The 19,911-nt window shown below is 43.3% G+C and overlaps 1 protein-coding gene across 5 annotated transcripts in view; it reads right to left on the bottom strand.

Moving 5' to 3' along the window:
* TMEM132E (transmembrane protein 132E) overlaps window positions 1-19,911 on the bottom strand; it is a 1,031,163-nt gene that overhangs the window by 33,233 nt on the left and 978,019 nt on the right. For all 5 annotated transcript variants that reach the window (XM_085649649.1, XM_085649650.1, XM_085649652.1 and 2 more), the window contains one exon: window positions 15,338-15,529. In XM_085649649.1, the coding sequence (XP_085505775.1) occupies window positions 15,338-15,529 (192 nt within the window). The remainder of the gene's footprint in view (window positions 1-15,337; window positions 15,530-19,911) is intronic.

Raw genomic sequence — 19,911 nt, 5'->3', positions numbered from 1 at the left:
GTGTTCCTAAATTGCGTAACATGCATTTTAGTTCACCATGGCGTCGGTACCAATATTCATTTGTCCCACGCTGACAAGCCATCAGATTGATCAGTTGTGTTTCCAAATGATCATCTCGGTGCTGCACTTTCTCCATAAAATCCTTAGCAGACACATTTTGTAAATGTACTCCACTTTTTAAAATGTGATTTACTGCATAAGACAGTGCAGACAAGTCGCTTTCAAATAAAAGATGGAACAAATAAGGAATACTTTGTCGAAATCTGGGATCTTCAGCATATAGTCTTGTAGTCCGATACTCTGAAGCTGGAATCTGTTCTGGACGTTCATCGTATCGTCCTCCTTTTCCTTTAGGAAACAGCTGGGGAAAACATCGAGCTTCCAAGCTCTCCTCCCATACACTCACGGGATTTCCTTTTGCTTTCTTCATCTGAAAGAGATCAATATTGTCTCCCATAACTTCTTTCGAATGGAGAGGATGTATGCTAAAATGTTCATAAATTTCTTCTTCCTTTGACTTGTCCACTTTTTCAATTTGTCCAGTTGGTGTTTCTGTGTGTTCTTGAAAATCTTCTTCTTCTTCTTCTATATAAATTGATTCATACCATTTGTTATTCCTTTTCAAATACAAATTTGCTCTTTGTACTTTCCGCACATCTACCAGCTCCTGCCAAATCTTCTTATTCTTTGTAGGTACACCATTAACCAGAATAATTAATGGTTCAGTTTCCAAAGTATCCGCATCAATAGTTTCCATATTTTTTTTCAAATCCAAGGGCAAATACACCACTCTACCTTTTAAACCTCTCAGTAAATCTGAAGGAGGTAATTTACCAGTTTTGGGCTCCATACGTACTATGGTCTGGAACGGATGAACACATTGAATGAGTATAGACTCATATGTATTTAATTCAGAAAGTTCAGCAGGAATAGCATCCAATTCTAAATTATTATGTACAGCTCTGGTCGGCATTCTATTTTCCTCTAACTTGTTGTAACAGTATTTACAAATACGCTGATCTTCACCCAATTCAAAACAATTTTCAAGAAATATATATGTGGCAAAATCCATCCACTTATAATTATCTTCATTTTCACTCTTTCTGTAGAGATCAACATTCCTAGTTTGTTTTCTATAATGAGTTCTGCGGCAACAAATACAAGTAACATTTGGTCTTTCATTAGAGACTATTGCAAATTTTGTTATGTGATCATTAAATGTGTTACTTACAGAGGGTTCTACATTCTCTTCCACTTCTGCCTCATTTACTGTGTCCTTCTCTGCACTGTTTTGTTCAGGACCAAAGTAACAAAACTGAATTTCATCAACAACCTTCTCTACATCTGATACCGTTCATCGGAACAGAGCCCTATTCAATTCATTTAACTTTATTGCTGGACTTTTGGCAAAATACAACCGTCTCACAAACTTTCTCATTTCAGTATGATGAACAGCCAGCATCCTAAAATGATGGAAAACACTATTGCACACTTTTCTAGATAGACAAGCAAGAGAATGACCCTGCAAACCAGTATTCTCTCTCACTCTGCATGGATCCAGACTTTGAAGCACCTTAATCTTTTGTTTTACACTTTTTTTACTATATTCTCTTAGAAACTCTCGAAATCTGTCAATAGATTCCTGACGCACAGTGCAAATACTACTACAATTCCAAGTGTACACTGAGGCTTTAGGACGTCTCCCCATTGCCTCATCTGCCATCACTTGTACCTCATCTCTTGGAACCATTATCTCCTTCTCCATTATGCAACCATTTTTTACTTCGTATGAACGACCTCTGGTGTCAACTGCATGCAGCAAACTATTACTTTGAAAATAGCTCTCTTCATTAAAAAAAGGTTCACTACTTGAACTATGCATCCACTTTCCTAAAAACACTTTACAAAAGTTTGTTCTGTTCACTACTCTTTTGCTTTTGCTTTGTGATTTCAGTACATTAACCATTTTATCTAATGTACGCATCCTATTCAAAATTAATATGAATAGTTTCCTTTTTAATTCTAATGCTTTTGCTGCAATGGCTTCAATTTCTTTTTTTCTCTTGTAATATTTTGCCTTTTGCTTATATTTCTTTACATCCTTTATCAAATTGGACATAACTCTTCTCTGAAACATTTTTCTACGTATCTCTTTAAACGCTGTTTTTCTGTTTATGTTAAACTTTTCAATTGCAGAAGGTATATTTGCATTAACTAAATTCTCAATTTTTTGCTGTTCTCTATGTTTTGTTACATTTTTCCGAGGACAGACATTTTGTACATTTTTCTTTGTTTTGAATATTTTGTTAAGAAATTGTTTTTTCTGCTTACCAGAAGATTTTTTCTTTTTCCCAACATGAGCATCTTCTACTAACTTTGGTCCTCCAGTTGTCTTCAAATATAGTTTTTTTTTTAGCGTTTTTTGAACTCGAGATTTTGTAGGCATCTTAAATTTTGTTCACTGTTCTTCAGCAATACCTGAAAAAAACTAAAAAAAAAATCCTTTATTGTATTTAAATATATTACTACATTTGTTTTCACAATAGTCACAAAACAAAATTTCTTTGCCAATTTGAATGCACACAAACTGCTCTTTTTTTTGGGCAAGTGAAAATCTCTTTTACAAACTGTCACATTATGAAACCACTTTTCAGATTTTTTAAAAAGCTCATGTCCACAGTGCTACACTCCAGCAAGGGCAACCAGCCTTAGTGAAGCTCAATGTATTTGCATTACAGACTGAAACCTGAAAACCCCACTCGCTTGTAAATACTTTGCATGACTATACACGGCAAGCACATGGGTGTGTGCTAAGACTCTGCTTCTTCCCCCAAAAATTCGCTCCCCCTTTCCATCTAATGCAACTGTGAAATCACCAGAGCAAGACGCAATAAATCTCTGCCTATAATTCCTCTATGCACACAGAGTCATGTTTTCACATTAGTCCCAAAACGAAATTTCTTTGCCATTTTGAAAGCACACTTACTGCTCTTTTTTTTTTGGGCCGAGTGAAAATCACTTTTACAGACTGACACATTATGAAACCTTTTTTAAAAATTTATTTAATTGCACATGTCCAAGCTGTTTTTTTTTCAGACCACCACCATGTGTATTCTCTGTGTCTGCCTACACTCCAGCAAGGGCAACCAGCCTTAGTGATGCTGAATGTATTTGCATTACAGACTTAAACCTGAAAACCTCACTGGCTTCTAAATACTGTGCATGACTATACATGGCAAGCACATGGGTGTGTGCTAAGCCTCTGCTTCTTCCCCAAAAAATTCGCTCCCCCTTTCCATCTAATGCAACTGTGAAATCACCAGAGCAAGATGCAATAAATCTCTGCCTATAATTCCTCTATGCACACAGAGTCATGTTTTCACATTAGTCCCAAAACGAAATTTCTTTGCCATTTTGAAAGCACACTTACTGCTCTTTTTTTTTCGGGCCGAGTGAAAATCACTTTTACAGACTGACACATTATGAAACCTTTTTTAAAAATTTATTTAATTGCACATGTCCAAGCTGTTTTTTTTTCAGACCACCACCATGTGTATTCTCTGTGTCTGCCTACACTCCAGCAAGGGCAACCAGCCTTAGTGATGCTGAATGTATTTGCATTACAGACTTAAACCTGAAAACCCCACTGGCTTCTAAATACTGTGCATGACTATACACGGCAAGCACATGGGTGTGTGCTAAGCCTCTGCTTCTTCCCCCAAAAATTCGCTCCCCCTTTCCATCTAATGCAACTGTGAAATCACCAGAGCAAGACGCAATAAATCTCTGCCTATAATTCCTCTATGCACACAGAGTCATGTTTTCACATTAGTCCCAAAACGAAATTTCTTTGCCAATTTGAAAGCACACTTACTGCTCTTTTTTTTTCGGGCAAAGTGAAAATCTCTTTTTACAATTTGAAATCACTTTTACAGACTGACACATTATGAAACCACTTTTTTTTCTTTTATTTAAATGCACATGTCCAAGCTGTTTTTTCAGACCACCACCATGTGCATTCTCTGTGACTGCCTACACTCCACCAAGGGCAACCAGCCTTAGTGATGCTGAATGTATTTGCATTACAGACTTAAACCTGAAAACCCCACTGGCTTCTAAATACTGTGCATGACTATACATGGCAAGCACATGGGTGTGTGCTAAGCCTCTGCTTCTTCCCCCAAAAATTCGCTCCCCCTTTCCATCTAATGCAACTGTGAAATCACCACAGCAAGACGCAATAAATCTCTGCCTATAATTCCTCTATGCACACAGAGTCATGTTTTCACATTAGTCCCAAAACGAAATTTCTTTGCCAATTTGAAAGCACACTTACTGCTCTTTTTTTTTAGGGCCAAGTGAAAATCTCTTTTTACAATTTGAAATCACTTTTACAGACTGACACATTATGAAACCACTATTTTTGATTTATTTAATTGCACATGTACAAACTGGTTTTTTTTCAGACCACCACCATGTGCATTCTCTGTGACTGCCTACACTCCACCAAGGGCAACCAGCCTTAGTGATGCTGAATGTATTTGCATTACAGACTTAAACCTGAAAACCCCACTAGCTTCTAAATACTGTGCATGACTATACATGGCAAGCACATGGGTGTGTGCTAAGCCTCTGCTTCTTCCCCCAAAAATTCGCTCCCCCTTTCCATCTAATGCAACTGTGAAATCACCAGAGCAAGACGCAATAAATCTCTGCCTATAATTCCTCTATGCACACAGAGTCATGTTTTCACATTAGTCCTAAAACGAAATTTCTTTGCCAATTTGAAAGCACACTTACTGCTCTTTTTTTTTAGGGCCAAGTGAAAATCTCTTTTTACAATTTGAAATCACTTTTACAGACTGACACATTATGAAACCACTATTTTTGATTTATTTAATTGCACATGTACAAACTGTTTTTTTTTCAGACCACCACCATGTGCATTCTCTGTGACTGCCTACACTCCACCAAGGGCAACCAGCCTTAGTGATGCTGAATGTATTTGCATTACAGACTTAAACCTGAAAACCCCACTGGCTTCTAAATACTGTGCATGACTATACATGGCAAGCACATGGGTGTGTGCTAAGCCTCTGCTTCTTCCCCAAAAAATTTGCTCCCCCTTTCCATCTAATGCAACTGTGAAATCACCAGAGCAAGACGCAATAAATCTCTGCCTATAATTCCTCTATGCACACAGAGTCATGTTTTCACATTAGTCCTAAAACGAAATTTCTTTGCCAATTTGAAAGCACACTTACTGCTCTTTTTTTTTCGGGCCAAGTGAAAATCTCTTTTTACAATTTGAAATCACTTTTACAGACTGACACATTATGAAACCACTTTTTTTTCTTTTATTTAAATGCACATGTCCAAGCTGTTTTTTCAGACCACCACCATGTGCATTCTCTGTGACTGCCTACACTCCACCAAGGGCAACCAGCCTTAGTGATGCTGAATGTATTTGCATTACAGACTTAAACCTGAAAACCCCACTGGCTTCTAAATACTGTGCATGACTATACATGGCAAGCACATGAGTGTGTGCTAAGCCTCTGCTTCTTCCCCCAAAAATTCGCTCCCCCTTTCCATCTAATGCAACTGTGAAATCACCAGAGCAAGACGCAATAAATCTCTGCCTATAATTCCTCTATGCACACAGAGTCATGTTTTCACATTAGTCCCAAAACGAAATTTCTTTGCCAATTTTAAAGCACACTTACTGCTCTTTTTTTTTAGGGCCAAGTGAAAATCTCTTTTTACAATTTTAAATCACTTTTACAGACTGACACATTATGAAACCACTATTTTTGATTTATTTAATTGCACATGTACAAACTGTTTTTTTTTCAGACCACCACCATGTGCATTCTCTGTGACTGCCTACACTCCAGCAAGGGCAACCAGCCTTAGTGATGCTGAATGTATTTGCATTACAGACTTAAACCTGAAAACCCCACTGGCTTCTAAATACTGTGCATGACTATACACGGCAAGCACATGGGTGTGTGCTAAGCCTCTGCTTCTTCCCCCAAAAATTCGCTCCCCCTTTCCATCTAATGCAACTGTGAAATCACCAGAGCAAGACGCAATAAATCTCTGCCTATAATTCCTCTATGCACACAGAGTCATGTTTTCACATTAGTCCCAAAACGAAATTTCTTTGCCAATTTGAAAGCACACTTACTGCTCTTTTTTTTTCGGGCCAAGTGAAAATCTCTTTTTACAATTTGAAATCACTTTTAAAGACTGACACATTATGAAACCACTTTTTTTTCTTTTATTTAAATGCACATGTCCAAGCTGTTTTTTCAGACCACCACCATGTGCATTCTCTGTGACTGCCTACACTCCACCAAGGGCAACCAGCCTTAGTGATGCTGAATGTATTTGCATTACAGACTTAAACCTGAAAACCCCACTGGCTTCTAAATACTGTGCATGACTATACATGGCAAGCACATGGGTGTGTGCTAAGCCTCTGCTTCTTCCCCCAAAAATTCGCTCCCCCTTTCCATCTAATGCAACTGTGAAATCACCAGAGCAAGACGCAATAAATCTCTGCCTATAATTCTTCTATGCACACAGAGTCATGTTTTCACATTAGTCCCAAAACGAAATTTCTTTGCCAATTTGAAAGCACACTTACTGCTCTTTTTTTTTCGTGCCAAATGAAAATCTCTTTTTACAATTTGAAATCACTTTTACAGACTGAGACATTATGAAACCTCTATTTTTGATTTATTTAATTGCACGTGTCCAAGCTGTTTTTTTTTCAGACCACCACCATGTGTATTCTCTGTGTCTGCCTACACTCCAGCAAGGGCAACCAGCCTTAGTGATGCTGAATGTATTTGCATTACAGACTTAAACCTGAAAACCCCACTGGCTTCTTAATACTGTGCATGACTATACACGGCAAGCACATGGGTGTGTGCTAAGCCTCTACTTCTTCCCCAAAAAATTCGCTCCCCCTTTCCATCTAATGCAACTGTGAAATCACCAGAGCAAGACGCAATAAATCTCTGCCTATAATTCTTCTATGCACACAGAGTCATGTTTTCACATTAGTCCCAAAACGAAATTTCTTTGCCAATTTGAAAGCACACTTACTGCTCTTTTTTTTTTCGGGGCAAGTGTAAATCACTTTTACACACTGACACATTATGAAACCACCATGTGTAACTACAACAAAAACAATTCCCATTTCTATTATTCATTTCTTAAGTTACCACATACATACCCTCTCAAACTGTAAACTCACCTTTAAAATTAGTTAGTTGTGAAAGAAATGTGACACTCAAACAGCAGATTATCAGAGCCAGGATCTCTGTTGTGTTCACCTCTCTCCTCTCAGCAGAACCAGATAATGGCAAACTTTCCCTCTATTTTTCCACACATATACATGTAAGTTTCAAATCTCAGTGCTTCCCCCTTTTTTTCACATGTAATCACACATTTCTATTGGTTGAAAACGAACCCTTTTCCAAAAGTACCCTGCCCCCAACTTGACTTCTGCCTAGTACCCTTCCCCCAACTTGACTTCTGCCTGCTACCATAGCAACAGCTCATGGAACACTGCTGTGTGCAGTTAGGTCAGAAGTTCGACACACAATGTTTCAATTCCACAGAGCAAGAGTGCTTGACTTTTCAAACCTAACAACAAATCCATAGTACTGTTCTTTGGTTACACATTTTTTTGTACCAATACAAAACATGCTTCTATTAATTTTCACATACAGCCTAGTTTTTATTCTAGAATGGTATGAAACAGCCAATCAGTTCTTTTTGTTTTTAAAAAAATATGTATGCCTCCATTTCCAAACTGTCTTTCTTTTCATATTGCCATTCTACTGAAAGACACCTCCTGAGTGCATCCAGATCTCCTTTGAAGATGTTCACAGTGTGGATTGTAGGGCACAGCTATGTCTTCTGGAGTGAAAAGTTTGCAGAGAAAACAGATATGGTGAGAGACCTTGCTTTGCCAAATGTAGACATTAAATGGATTGGTCAGAGAGGGTTAAAGTGGCACCAATTGATGCCATTGGTGAAATCCTTCATGCAAATCCAACACCCTGACCTCATAATAGTGCACTGTGGTGGCAATGACCTAGGCACTTTGACTGGGGTAGGTCAGGAAATGCTTATGAAGGACACCTTTGCACAACTGTTTTCACTTTTCCCTAAAACTGCCTTTGTGTTTTCCAACATATGCCAAAGGCAAAAATGGAACTGGTCCAATCATTTCTGTCCGCAGATTGACAAAGCAAGAAAGCACGTCAACAAATCTGTTTCTGCTTTCCTCCGTGACTATGGTATGGGTGCCATTTACCACAACAACTTGCGTTATGACATGCAAGACATTTATAGAGGAGATGGTGTGCACTTCAATGATGAAGGGAACAGAGTCTTCCTCTTGAACCTTAGACTCTGCATCGGTACTTACTTGTAGGTACCACTAAAAAAATGACTTCATAAACACAACAGCTCTTTTTAGAGCTCCCTAATTTCTAAACTCTTAAATCTGCTTTTCATTTATTTATTTTTATTTTTTTTACCGTACGCTTACCGTAAGCTTACCGTACGCGTACCCCGTGATTTTTTTTAAAATCAATAAATGTTTTTTTTGTACTTTTCTGTCCTTCTTTGACCCCCTTACAAATGTTAGGGGGTCTGTAACTCTCCTTTTCACTCTTGTGTTTGGAACTTGAATTAAGGTGGCAGCGCCCGGTGTTGGACTTGACTGGAGAGGAATGCATTGGCGAGGAGGTACTAAATCTCTCGCAGGGGTACTATACCTTGGAAGACAAGAAAATGATGTCGCACTTCCTATGCTTTGCGCCGTAGCAGCCTCGTAGGGTTGGCTTGTCTAAGCTGAATGACGAGCCTACGTCCTTCTGTATCAACTACATCGATGCGGCCCGATAAAAAGAGTTGGAGCAAGGGTCCGGAAGTTACAGTGAATGCCACAAGGGAAAACATGGATTTCCAGTATTAATATGCACCATGCCAATGATAATTGAAAGATTGCTTGGACTTCCTATAATTATTTGCACTATGCCAACTACAATTCCCATAATGCCTCTGTGGCTATAAAAGTCATGGCAAACTGAACTTTCCCCGAATCTCCACTTGATAAAGACAGGACGTCGAAACGCGTTGTGGTGTTTGCCCAGAATATGTGTTTTAATTAAATACATGCTGTTCAACAAGAACCTCCGGGAGTGCAGCGTCTCCATTTGTGTTTGAAATATATATATATATATATATATATATATATATATATATACATACATACACACACACACACACACATATATAAAATCCAAAAGACATTAAAATTATGTTATACTTGGGTATGTTTGATAAAACCAAATGCTTAACAACCAAAGGAACACTGAGATTCACCAGCTACAGTTTACTAATCTAACTATATATACTGCTCCATAATGCAGTGCTCATGACCTTACATATTAAATTACTCATGACATTTTAAATGCCATTGATGACATCACTGACAACACCATAGTCATATACAGTATAGGGGTACTGAGTGTACACCTGTGGGACCATTGCATGGAAATATCATAAGCCCTGGAGGCTGGTGTAATTGTGCTTGTTGAAAGTTATATGATGCACCGTTTACAAATCACTAGTTTGGGGTGCAAGTATTACTCCGTGTTAAATAAGGTAACGGCTGAGTTCACCTGTTGTCAATTGCAGACGTATGCGTGATAATAGGCTGGTGCATCAAGCCAACGCATGTTCCAAAAAACCTTTGAAAAATGCCAAAAACTCTGTTGATAATAGATTATCCGCAAGTAGATATCTGGGCAACTGCCCAAGTTAAATAACTGTAATACAGTACGATAGACAAATTCTATGTAGCAATGACATTTAAAATGTGTGCATATTTAGTTCCATAAATGTTCTAAAGATTTTGAAACAATGAAGGTTGTTGAATGTGAAATGTAAAGGTTTCACACTTAAGGTGGTTTATCTCACATTGTTGTTGTAAGTGATGTAATCAATGATGTCATCACTGATGTCCTAAATTATGTCATAGAACATGTAATTAGTGATGTAATATGTGAGGTTATCAGCAGTACATGGTGGGGGCTTCGGTTACAGTGAGCTCTGCTAACAATAACTGGTAAATTTCTATGTTTTTTTTTTTGTTCAAAATGTTAATGTTGTCACTGACATATTCACTAAACTATAACGTTACTTTAACTTTTGTATTTTTCAGTGAATTTCTAAGGTTTTAATTTTCTTTTTTTTGAACAAATCTTTTAATCATACCCAACTATACCAGCTCTTTAGCCTTTGGTTTTTTCAATTAATTTCTAGGATTTATTAATATATGGTAATATTTTATTACCATAAGTAAAGCCAACACCCTGCCGTGCACGATCGAATGGCAAGGGTTGGCCACAGGGCCTTATGTTTTTTAAAGGGGAGGGGACCCTACCCAAACTTGATTAGGCCCTGGGGTCACTAGCCCCCAGGGCCTTTATTTCAAACGGGAGGGGGGCAGGTGGCGCCCCTCCAAAAGCCTTATTAGGCCCTAGGGAACCTCATCCCCTGGGGCATTTTTTTCACATTTTTGAATCATGATTAGGAAACTGCAATCAGGTGAATTGTGAAGAGATTTTTTTGCAAGAAATCTGAGTGATAATGAGAGAGTTAAAACAATAACCAATATACCATGTATGCTCACTCAGATTGTCACTCATGTTTTTTTATGGTTTTGGTTTCTTTTCACTTGGGGTTCTTGCAAAAAAATCTCTTCACTACTCACCCGAGTGCGACTATACAATCATGATTTTGTTTTTCCTAAAGAAATACATTTTGATTAGATTGAGTTGAATACAACTATGAAATGCTGGTTGTTTTTTCTGATTTTCCAGTAGATTAACTCTAGACAAAACTCTGTCTGCCCTAAATGTAATTTGTTTTTCTCGGATTACATCTATACAGGATTCCAAGCTCTACACACCTGTTGATGTGTGAATTGATGGCCATAAGTGATTGGTTTCACTAGTTTTATGCACTTCAACCAGAACCACCTCATTTTAAATGTGTTTTCCACTGAAATTTTTTAGACGTAACTTATTTTCAACCTGCGCTATAAATGGCCTTTTTCCTTGCTAAGCAGAGGCTGGCTGAAGGACTGACGCCAACCTGGGTGATCTACAGTGCTTAGTTTGCAAAACATAAGTGCCAGCGCTCTCGTCAGGAGGCCACTGCAGCTTGCACCATGCTATGCCCCTGCCATGCTGCCAATGACAGTTACAATACAACTACTAACCATCTCAATAAGTGTGATAATTTGGACTATTCCCGGCTCCCAAAGTTGCAGGTAATAAGTCATTTTTAATGGATCTTGAATTAATAATTAACTGTTGCAGTGCTCTTCTCTGAATTGGCCAGACAATGCCGCAGGCATGTAATGTAATGTAATGGGGTTTTTATAAAGCGCAGGTTGCACTCCAGGGAGCATCTTTGCGCTGTAGAGAAGAATCAGATCCTGATGATGATACATGCGGAAGGTAATTAGACTAGATTCTTGCACTCCCATTCAGGGAGGGCAAAAATCCAAGTCTTGAGGGCCTTTCTGAAAGTCGCTTCTGTAGAGATTTGACGGAGAGAGGAGGGAAGAAGGTTCCAGGCCTTGGACCCAAGTACTGCCAGAGATTTTCCTCCTTTAGTCTTGAGTCTGAACTTAGGGATGGTAAGAAGATTGGCCGTTTGAGACCTAAGGCATCGCGTGGGGTTATAATGTTTGAACAGTTTTAGTATGTAGTTGGGTCCCTTCCCATTGAAAGCCCTAAAGGTGATCAATAGAATTTTAAAGAGCACCCTTTTGTTAATGGGCAGCCAGTGTAAGAGGTTCATTGCTGCCGTAGCTGAGGTCCTCTTTTTCCACCCTAGTACTAATCTGGCAGCCGCATGCTGTACCATTTGTAATTTATGGCGGACTTCTTTGTTAGTCCCTGCATATAGGCTATTACAATAGTCGATGCGGGAGGTGATGAGGGCTACTGCGACCGTTTTCCTTGCGGAAAGGGGAATTAGGTCGTAGAATTTCCTGAGTCCTTTAATGATTCCGAAGCAGGTCCCTGCTACGGCTGTGGCTTGCTGTTTGAAACTAAGGGTGGGGTCAAATTTGATCCCTAGGTTACGGACTGAGGAGGCAGTGCTAGGGGGAGCAATGGCATCATCAGGCCACCATACTGAGGGATTGAAGAAATTATCCTTGCCAAAGGGAAGGATTTCTGTTTTCCCAGTATTGCACTTGAGATGATTCAAGTTCATCCATCTGAACGTGGCGGTAAGGCAGCTTTGGAGCCTTCTTTCGGCTTCTTGGGTATCATTTTCCAGTATCAGAATGAGCTGAGTATCATCTGCATATGCAATGGTGTCTATGCCAAAGGATGAGATAAGAGTGATTAGCGGGGCCATGTATATATTGAAAAGTGTAGGACTTAAGCAGGATCCTTGAGGGACTCCAGATCCTACTAACTTTTCCTCTGATCTGTACTGTCCTAAGACCACAACTTGTCTCCTATTTACGAGAAAGCTCTTTTTTTTTTTTTTTTTTTTATATCTGTTTTTTATTGATTTTACACAACCAATCAAATAAACTACGAGAAAGCTCTTTATCCAGTTCAATGCGGTTCCAACAATTCCTGCCGCGGCTAGTCGGTCTAATAGAATAGCATGGGACACCGTATCAAACGCCGCGGACAGGTCTAATAGAACCAGGACTGCTTTCTTTCCCTGATCTAATGCTCCACGGAGGGTTTCGGAGGAAAAGATCAGGGCTGATTCTGTGGAGTGTTGGGCTCTAAAACCTGCTTGGTTGGGATGCCAGATGTTATTATTTTCCATGAAGACAGTAAGTTGTTTGTTAACAGCTTTCTCTGTAAGTTTACAGAAGGCTGGGAGTAGGGAGATCGGACGGAGGTTTGTAAGGGTAGCGGGGTCCGGTAGTGCTTTTTTTTGCAGGGGTTTGACTGCTGCGATTTTCCATTCCTCAGGGACCAGACCTTGGGTGAGTGAGGAGTTTATGATGCTATTGATGAATGGATTAACAACCACTATTAGTGAATGAAGCACTAGCGGAGGGCAGGGATCAAAGGGAGATCCGGATGTAAGTTTAAGGATTTCTGTCTGCGTTTCTTCTTTGCTTACCGGTTGAAAGGAAGCAAAGGTATTGATTTTTAGTCCGGAGTTGATGCCCTTGTTCTCCTCATTACTGTGGGGTTGTGGGAAATCTTTGGTCAAGGTTAAGATTTTTCCCTCAAAGTAGTCTGCAATAGTGTTGCAGAGATTCTGTGAGGGGGGGATATCTTTCTGCATAGTTTTAGGGTTGAGGAAAGTGTTAACAATATTGAAAATTTCTTTTTGTTTGTTCTTGCTATTATTGATGGCTTCCTTGTAGTATTCCCTTTTGGCCGTTTTAATCGACCTGTGGTATTGGCGACGGGCGATTTTGTACAAATCTTGGTCATACTCTGTGTAGTTGAGTCGCCATTTTCGTTCAAGAGCCCTAACTTTCCGTTGTTCCTCTTTTAGAGTGAGAGAGAACCACGGGGCGATAGGTCTCTGTTTTCTCCTGGTCCTCGAACAGGGAAGGATGGACTCCTGGCCCTTTATGAGTGAGTTGATCCATTCCTTAAAGGCCTGGCTGTCTTTGTCGGGGGCTCCCGACAGAGTCGGTCTAGATGTGTCAGCTTTTATCAGGAAATCTGGTTGTCCTATCAGATCTTTCCAACGGGGTCCTTTCATGTCAGACCCTGGGTGGTCGTTGGTTTTTTTAGTCCGAGAATGAGATGTTACGGGGAATTCGAACGGAATATAGCTATGATCTGTCCAGGTTAGTATTTGCGGGGTATCTACCTTAAGTGTTTCAATATTGGAGCAGATGCAGTCGAGTATATGTCCCGCCTTGTGAGTGGCGGAGGTGGTAAGAGTTTTGAGACCGAGTACATTCATAGTATCGGTGAAGCAGATTGTAGCCTGATCCGAGTGGGCGTCTAGGTGTATATTGGCGTCTCCCAGGATGGTGAAATTGGCTGATTTGAGGACTAAGTGGCCTATAGCTTCACCGATACTATTAATGAAGTCAGTATGTGAGCCAGGTGGTCGATAGATCAGGGCCCCTGTAAAGGTGAAAGAGTCATGTATTTTTAGAGCAAAGCCAACATTTTCCGCCCCTTTGAGGTCAGGTATAAGGAAAGTTTGGCAATTCAGGGTGTCGCGATAGACAATAGCAATGCCTCCACCCCTCTGACAAGGTCTATCCTCTCTAGAGATTAGATATCCTGGGGGTAAGGAGTTTGTTATGTCAGGGTTACTATTTGGTGTCAGCCAGGTTTCCGTCATAAAGAGACAGTCAAGTTTATTCTCCATTATGAGATCAAATATATGCGCGGCGTGCTTTCCCATAGACCTGACATTGATCAGTCCACATCGTAGGTTCCTAGCTTGTACGGGTGGCTGATTACTTGCTTTGAAGCCTAGACTGTAACTACAGCACCTGCAGGTCCAAGAACCGGACCAGGTGGTCAGGTCAAGGGATCTGGTGCAGGATGTTGGGTCTGGTTTGATTTTTAGTAGGGCTTCTCTTGAATAGATAATTTTTTGTGCAGGGGGGGTGGCACTGGGCACGGGCGAGGCGCGGACGGGCATGTGGCGGTCAGTCACAAGCGCCGGTTGGAAATGCAGTGCCGGCGCCGAGCACTGGAAACAACCAGCTCAAATTAAGCAGTGACTGCTGTCAACCCCCGCTGTAAAGTTCTGCTTGCATGCCGAGTCAGGCGTAAATCCATTCAGCAGCTCAAGCTGTAGCCGAAAGCAACATTTGCTTTGGGAGCCTCTCCTGCCCCCAAATAACCTTTGAACCTGCACAGATCTTTACGAAACGTGTTGCACGAAAACTTACATGACTAAGAGAATTGCCAAATTTCGTGCAAAGTTATAGCCAAATCAAAAAAATGCCTTTTAATGTAAACTGTGACTGAGCCATAACTACACAGTGGCAACCACCACCCTGTGATATATATTTGTGCAAAATTGTTATTTTGGGGTTGAATTATGTGTGGATCACATCTGCACACCTCTCGTGGAAATACATTAAGCATTGGCGTTGGACCTGTGCTACACAAGGGACTGCGAGGCTACTTCAACCAGCCCCAGGGCTCACCTCTGCTCCTGAATAGCTGGATGTACGTGGCGTTGAGTTTCAGTGGATGCCTCTTATAGACAAGTACTCTCCCAGCTTCATCCTGTCAGTAACTTCCTCACGCTTCTCATCTGTCTTACTCACCTGTTTTGGGGATTTCAATGTTTGCTGTGCCGTGGTCTTAGCGATGAGAGTGTGGCTATTTCCAGGACTGGGATGGAGGGAGAGAGACAGGCCGGACACCACCTGCGCCGTGAGATCCGTGATGCTGACCTTCTCATCGGAGACCGTGATAGGGGTCTCCCCAAGGATGGCCTCCATCAGGGGGGACACAACCTATGGAAAAGTAGAGAGAGAAAATGTTACTTATTATTAAGTCATATCAATGAATTTGCTCTGCGGTACACTATCTCCCTTTCAGACTTACTCCAGTGAGGTCAAAGGACCTATCAAGGGCATCCTTAAGCAGGTCCTACAGTTGACCAAAAATAGCATGCCACTCTTTGCAAAATGTGTGTATTTATTTTATGGATACCGTGAGGCCAGTGCCCAATGGCTGGAACTCAGACACCATCCCCTGCAAGTCCCTCCCTACACACCATCCCATCAAGGCAACATGGGCGTGGGCAGGTGGAAGGCCTACTGCCAGTCTCAGCAACGCACACCATCAAGCAGCGCATGGATGCCGCCATGCATCACACAACACAAGTATCGGTCTCTTCTTGCCACTGTGTACCATCATACAACTTTCTCAGCAGCACACTCTCGCCCATACTATAAGGCACCGTCATTCACCCCTCACTTTTGCCATCAAAGCTGCTATGAAGGGAGTGAGTCTAAAGCTCTTGCTCCTGGTTTTAGCCTCTGCTCATTCGAGAGATCAAAATAGCTTTCTTTTTACACACTTTGTGGTTTTCCAGTTCCGTGGAGGAACAGAGCTGGAGAGTACCAATGCAAATCTAACACATAGATTGGGGTTCTTTCCTCTACCAGACTCTGCTCAGCCCAGTTCCAACACTCCCGCGCCACCCCTCATCTCACAAGCGCATCTTCAGTCAGACATGTCTGACACGCCTACTTCCTTTGTCCCTTAAGGAGAACAGGAGAAATAAGAAGGTTCAGTAGGGCCAGATCCACAAAACATTTTCAGCTAACAAATTCGCACCAAGTTTATTTATTATTAAATTATTTACATAGTCAGTGGTTACCCTGAAAATCTGGCTGTAGTGGACCTAGGGTGGACATGCTCAGAGAGACGAGTATCCGCGTTGTGTTTTACATGGATACAAGCCTCAGAGAGCAGGTCAACGCATTCCCATCCCCCACTGTGCACAGCATTTCTTGTTACTCTTCCTAAGGGGCTCTTCACTGCGGGGAGGGGGGGGGGGTCTTAAACACAAAAAGAGGCCATCAGAGGCAAGGTGACTGCTCTTGGACAAGAATGCTACCTACTCCCCTCATGCTTAGGCACGTATTGTGTGAGCGACGATCCGTGTGCGTGTATAACCCACACTATGGGTAAAGAGAGAGAGAATTAGCGTTTCTTTGTTTCCCTCCGACCAAAAGTGCTTTCCAGCCAGAGCCCTGATGTTAACAAGTGCAGAGGATATTTATCCGCCTCTCACTTAAACCGAGCTGCTAAGCAAAGCTACAAGTCAGGTGAGAGCTGCTGAGCAAAGCTACAAGTCACGTGATAGCTTCTGAGCAAAGCTAAAAGTCACGTGAGAGCTGCTGAGCAAAGCTACAAGTCACCCGAGAGCTGCTGAGCAAAACTACAAGTCACCCGAGAGCTGCTGAACAAAGCTACAAGTCACCCGAGAGCTGCTGAACAAAGCTACAAGTTACGTGAGAGCTGCTGAGCAAAGCTACAAGTCATGTGAGAGCTGCTGAGCAAAGCTACAAGTCACCCGAGAGCTGCTGAACAAAGCTACAAGTCACCCGAGAGCTGCTGAACAAAGCTACAAGTTACGTGAGAGCTGCTGAGCAAAGCTACAAGTCACCCGAGAGCTGCTGAACAAAGCTACAAGTCACCCGAGAGCTGCTGAACAAAGCTACAAGTCACGTGAGAGCTGTTGAGCAAAGCTACAAGTCATGTGAGAGCTGCTGAGCAAAGCTACAAGTCACGTGAGAGCTGCTGAGCAAAGCTACAAATCACCCGAGAGCTGCTGAGCAAAACTACAAGTCACCCGAGAGCTGCTGAACAAAGCTACAAGTTACGTGAGAGCTGCTGAGCAAAACTACAAGTGATCTGCCTCTTTTTTTTTTGTTGAAACATTTTTTATTATTTTCCAAATCAACAATGATCGTTCATTACACCACGGGTCCCCGTGTTCAGTAAGAATATCTTCCCTCCCAACCCCAACTCGTCCCCCCCCCCCACCCTCATGTCAGTGCGCCTCTGTCCCCTACTTCTCCCCCGATATGCCCCCCCTTCTAAGGAGATCATTTACAGTTGCTCACCCCTTCTCTGCGTAAGCAAATCATCCCTCTTGTCCAGGCCTCTGATTTATGTCTAGGGACCTCCTTCATTCCCTTCCCATCTCAATCCTCAGTTCCCCTCGCCTCTTGCCGATCCGGAGTGCTCTCTCCGTCTCCCACCTCAGATATCAGCCCCTGGAGCTCCACTACCAACGCTTCCCATGCCCTGGCCGTCGCTAATGCTTTCTCATCGTCCCCTCTCAGAGCCATCTGCACCCGGAGCGTACCCTCCGCCCCCGCCCATCTCACTAGTGCTGCCCTCCACCGCACATAGCTAGGCCCCCCCCTGGATTTCCAGTGCAGGGTCAATTCTCTTTTAGCTAATATCAACCCCAGATCATAGAACCTGCTAGTGACCTTCGTGCGGCGGGTGTGGGGAAACCAGAGCAGCAAGCAAGTCCCCATCTCTGGAGTGATAGAGCGGTCTGTCACCTGATTCAGGCAGTCCACTACCTCAGCCCAATAATCGCCCAGCTGCGGACAGGCCCAAAACATGTGGCGAAAATCTGCCCCCTCTCCCCCGCACCAAGGGCATGGAGATTGTGTTCCACCAAAGTATTGCAAGACCTTGGCCGGCGTCATATACGCCCTATGGAGCGTGAAAAACTGAACTAACTGGAACCGTGCGTTCCGAGTTCCCTTCCAGGCCCTCCGCACTAGCGTGGACCACGTGGTCTCTGGTATCGCTTTCCCGAGGTCCATTTCCCACTTTTCCCGCAGAGCGGCCAGAGGTTGCAAGCCCTCCGTCGACAATCTGCGGTATAAACATGTAATGGCTTTGGTCGTCCCTGCCGCCATCACAACATATTGACAGCCCGCCGCGGTCGGGGGTTCCATCAGCCCCATATTCCAATGCTTCTGGATGCTCGCCACCAAAGCCGCATGGAGCAGAAAATCCCCCTGCGGGAGCCCGTAGGCGTCCTGCAAGTCCTGGAAGGACAATAACTCACCGTCTCGGAATAGGTCCCCTACCATCTGTACTCCCAGCTCCTCCCAGATCGCTAGTCCCGACCAATCACCCCCATGCGGGAGCGCTGTACACATCCCAAGGGAGATTTCCGGAGCGTACGGGCGGACTATAGCTGCCCGCCTCTGGCACCTATTCCAGCACTGCCGGAAGGTGCGCTCCTTCATGGTCAGCTGGGTCAAATCCAGTCGCTGCTGGAGAACCGTAAAGGCCAGCACATGCCGCGGGATCAACCTGTCCTGTGGGCCCTCCGGGCCTCTATACTCCCGGGCCACCGCCTGCGTGAGCCACTGAAGCTGGGCCGCCAAATAGTACCATTCAAAGTCGGGGGCTGCCAGGCCCCCCTCCGCTCGTGGCCGCCGCAACGTGGCCAGCGCCACCTGCCGTTGTCCCGACCCCCAAATGAAACCCGTCGAAAGTGCCCGCAATCGCGCGAAGTACGACGCCGGGATCCAAACAGGAAGTGTGCGGAAAAAATAAAGAAGGCGTGGCAGCACCACCATTTTCAGTAACGCCACCCTCCCGGCACATGAGAGCGGGAGTGTACTCCAAAATCCCATACTACCCCGCAGACCCCGAAGCGCTCTACCAACATTCCCCTCCAACAAATCTGCCTGGGTATGGTAAATGTTAACCCCCAGGTAGCGCAGGCAGCTGCCCTCCCAGCGGATACTTCCCGCCGTCCGCGGTGTCCCGCCGCCCTGCGACAATGGAAACAAACACGTCTTACCCCAATTGACCTTCAGTCCGGACAGGCGACCGAACTCCTTCCACAGGGCGACCGCTCCCCTTAACGCGTCAGTCGCGTCCCTCAGAAACAACAGCAGGTCGTCTGCATACAGGGAGATGTAGTGAGCGTCCCCCTCAGGGAGACTCCGGAATAAGCACCCCCCTGTCGGGCGTGAGCGGCCAGTGGTTCAACAGCCAGCGCGAACAACAAGGGGGATAGGGAACAGCCCTGCCTCGTCCCCCTCCGCACATGGTAGGAGGCCGAGATAGTAGTCCCCGTCTTCACCCGGGCCGTTGCCCCGCTATACAACAAGGCGGTCCAACGTACAAAGTCCTCCCTCAAGCCGAACTCCCGCAGCACTCGATACAAATATGGCCACTCCACGCTATCGAAGGCCTTTTCTAAGTCGACCGACAATGTGCAGGCCTCCGGGTATTCATCCCGGTCCAGTTCCATCACCCGCAGCAACCGTCGAATGGAGGTGGCCGTGCTGCGCCGAGGAATGAAGCCCGCCTGATCCGGGTGGATCAAGGCGGTCATGTG

Source organism: Triturus cristatus, chromosome 3_2 (genome assembly GCF_964204655.1).
Source record: "Triturus cristatus chromosome 3_2, aTriCri1.1, whole genome shotgun sequence".
Lineage (NCBI taxonomy): Eukaryota > Metazoa > Chordata > Amphibia > Caudata > Salamandridae > Triturus > Triturus cristatus.
The sequence above is the reverse complement of the archived record's forward strand: the minus strand, read 5'-3'. Positions and strand labels throughout refer to the sequence as shown.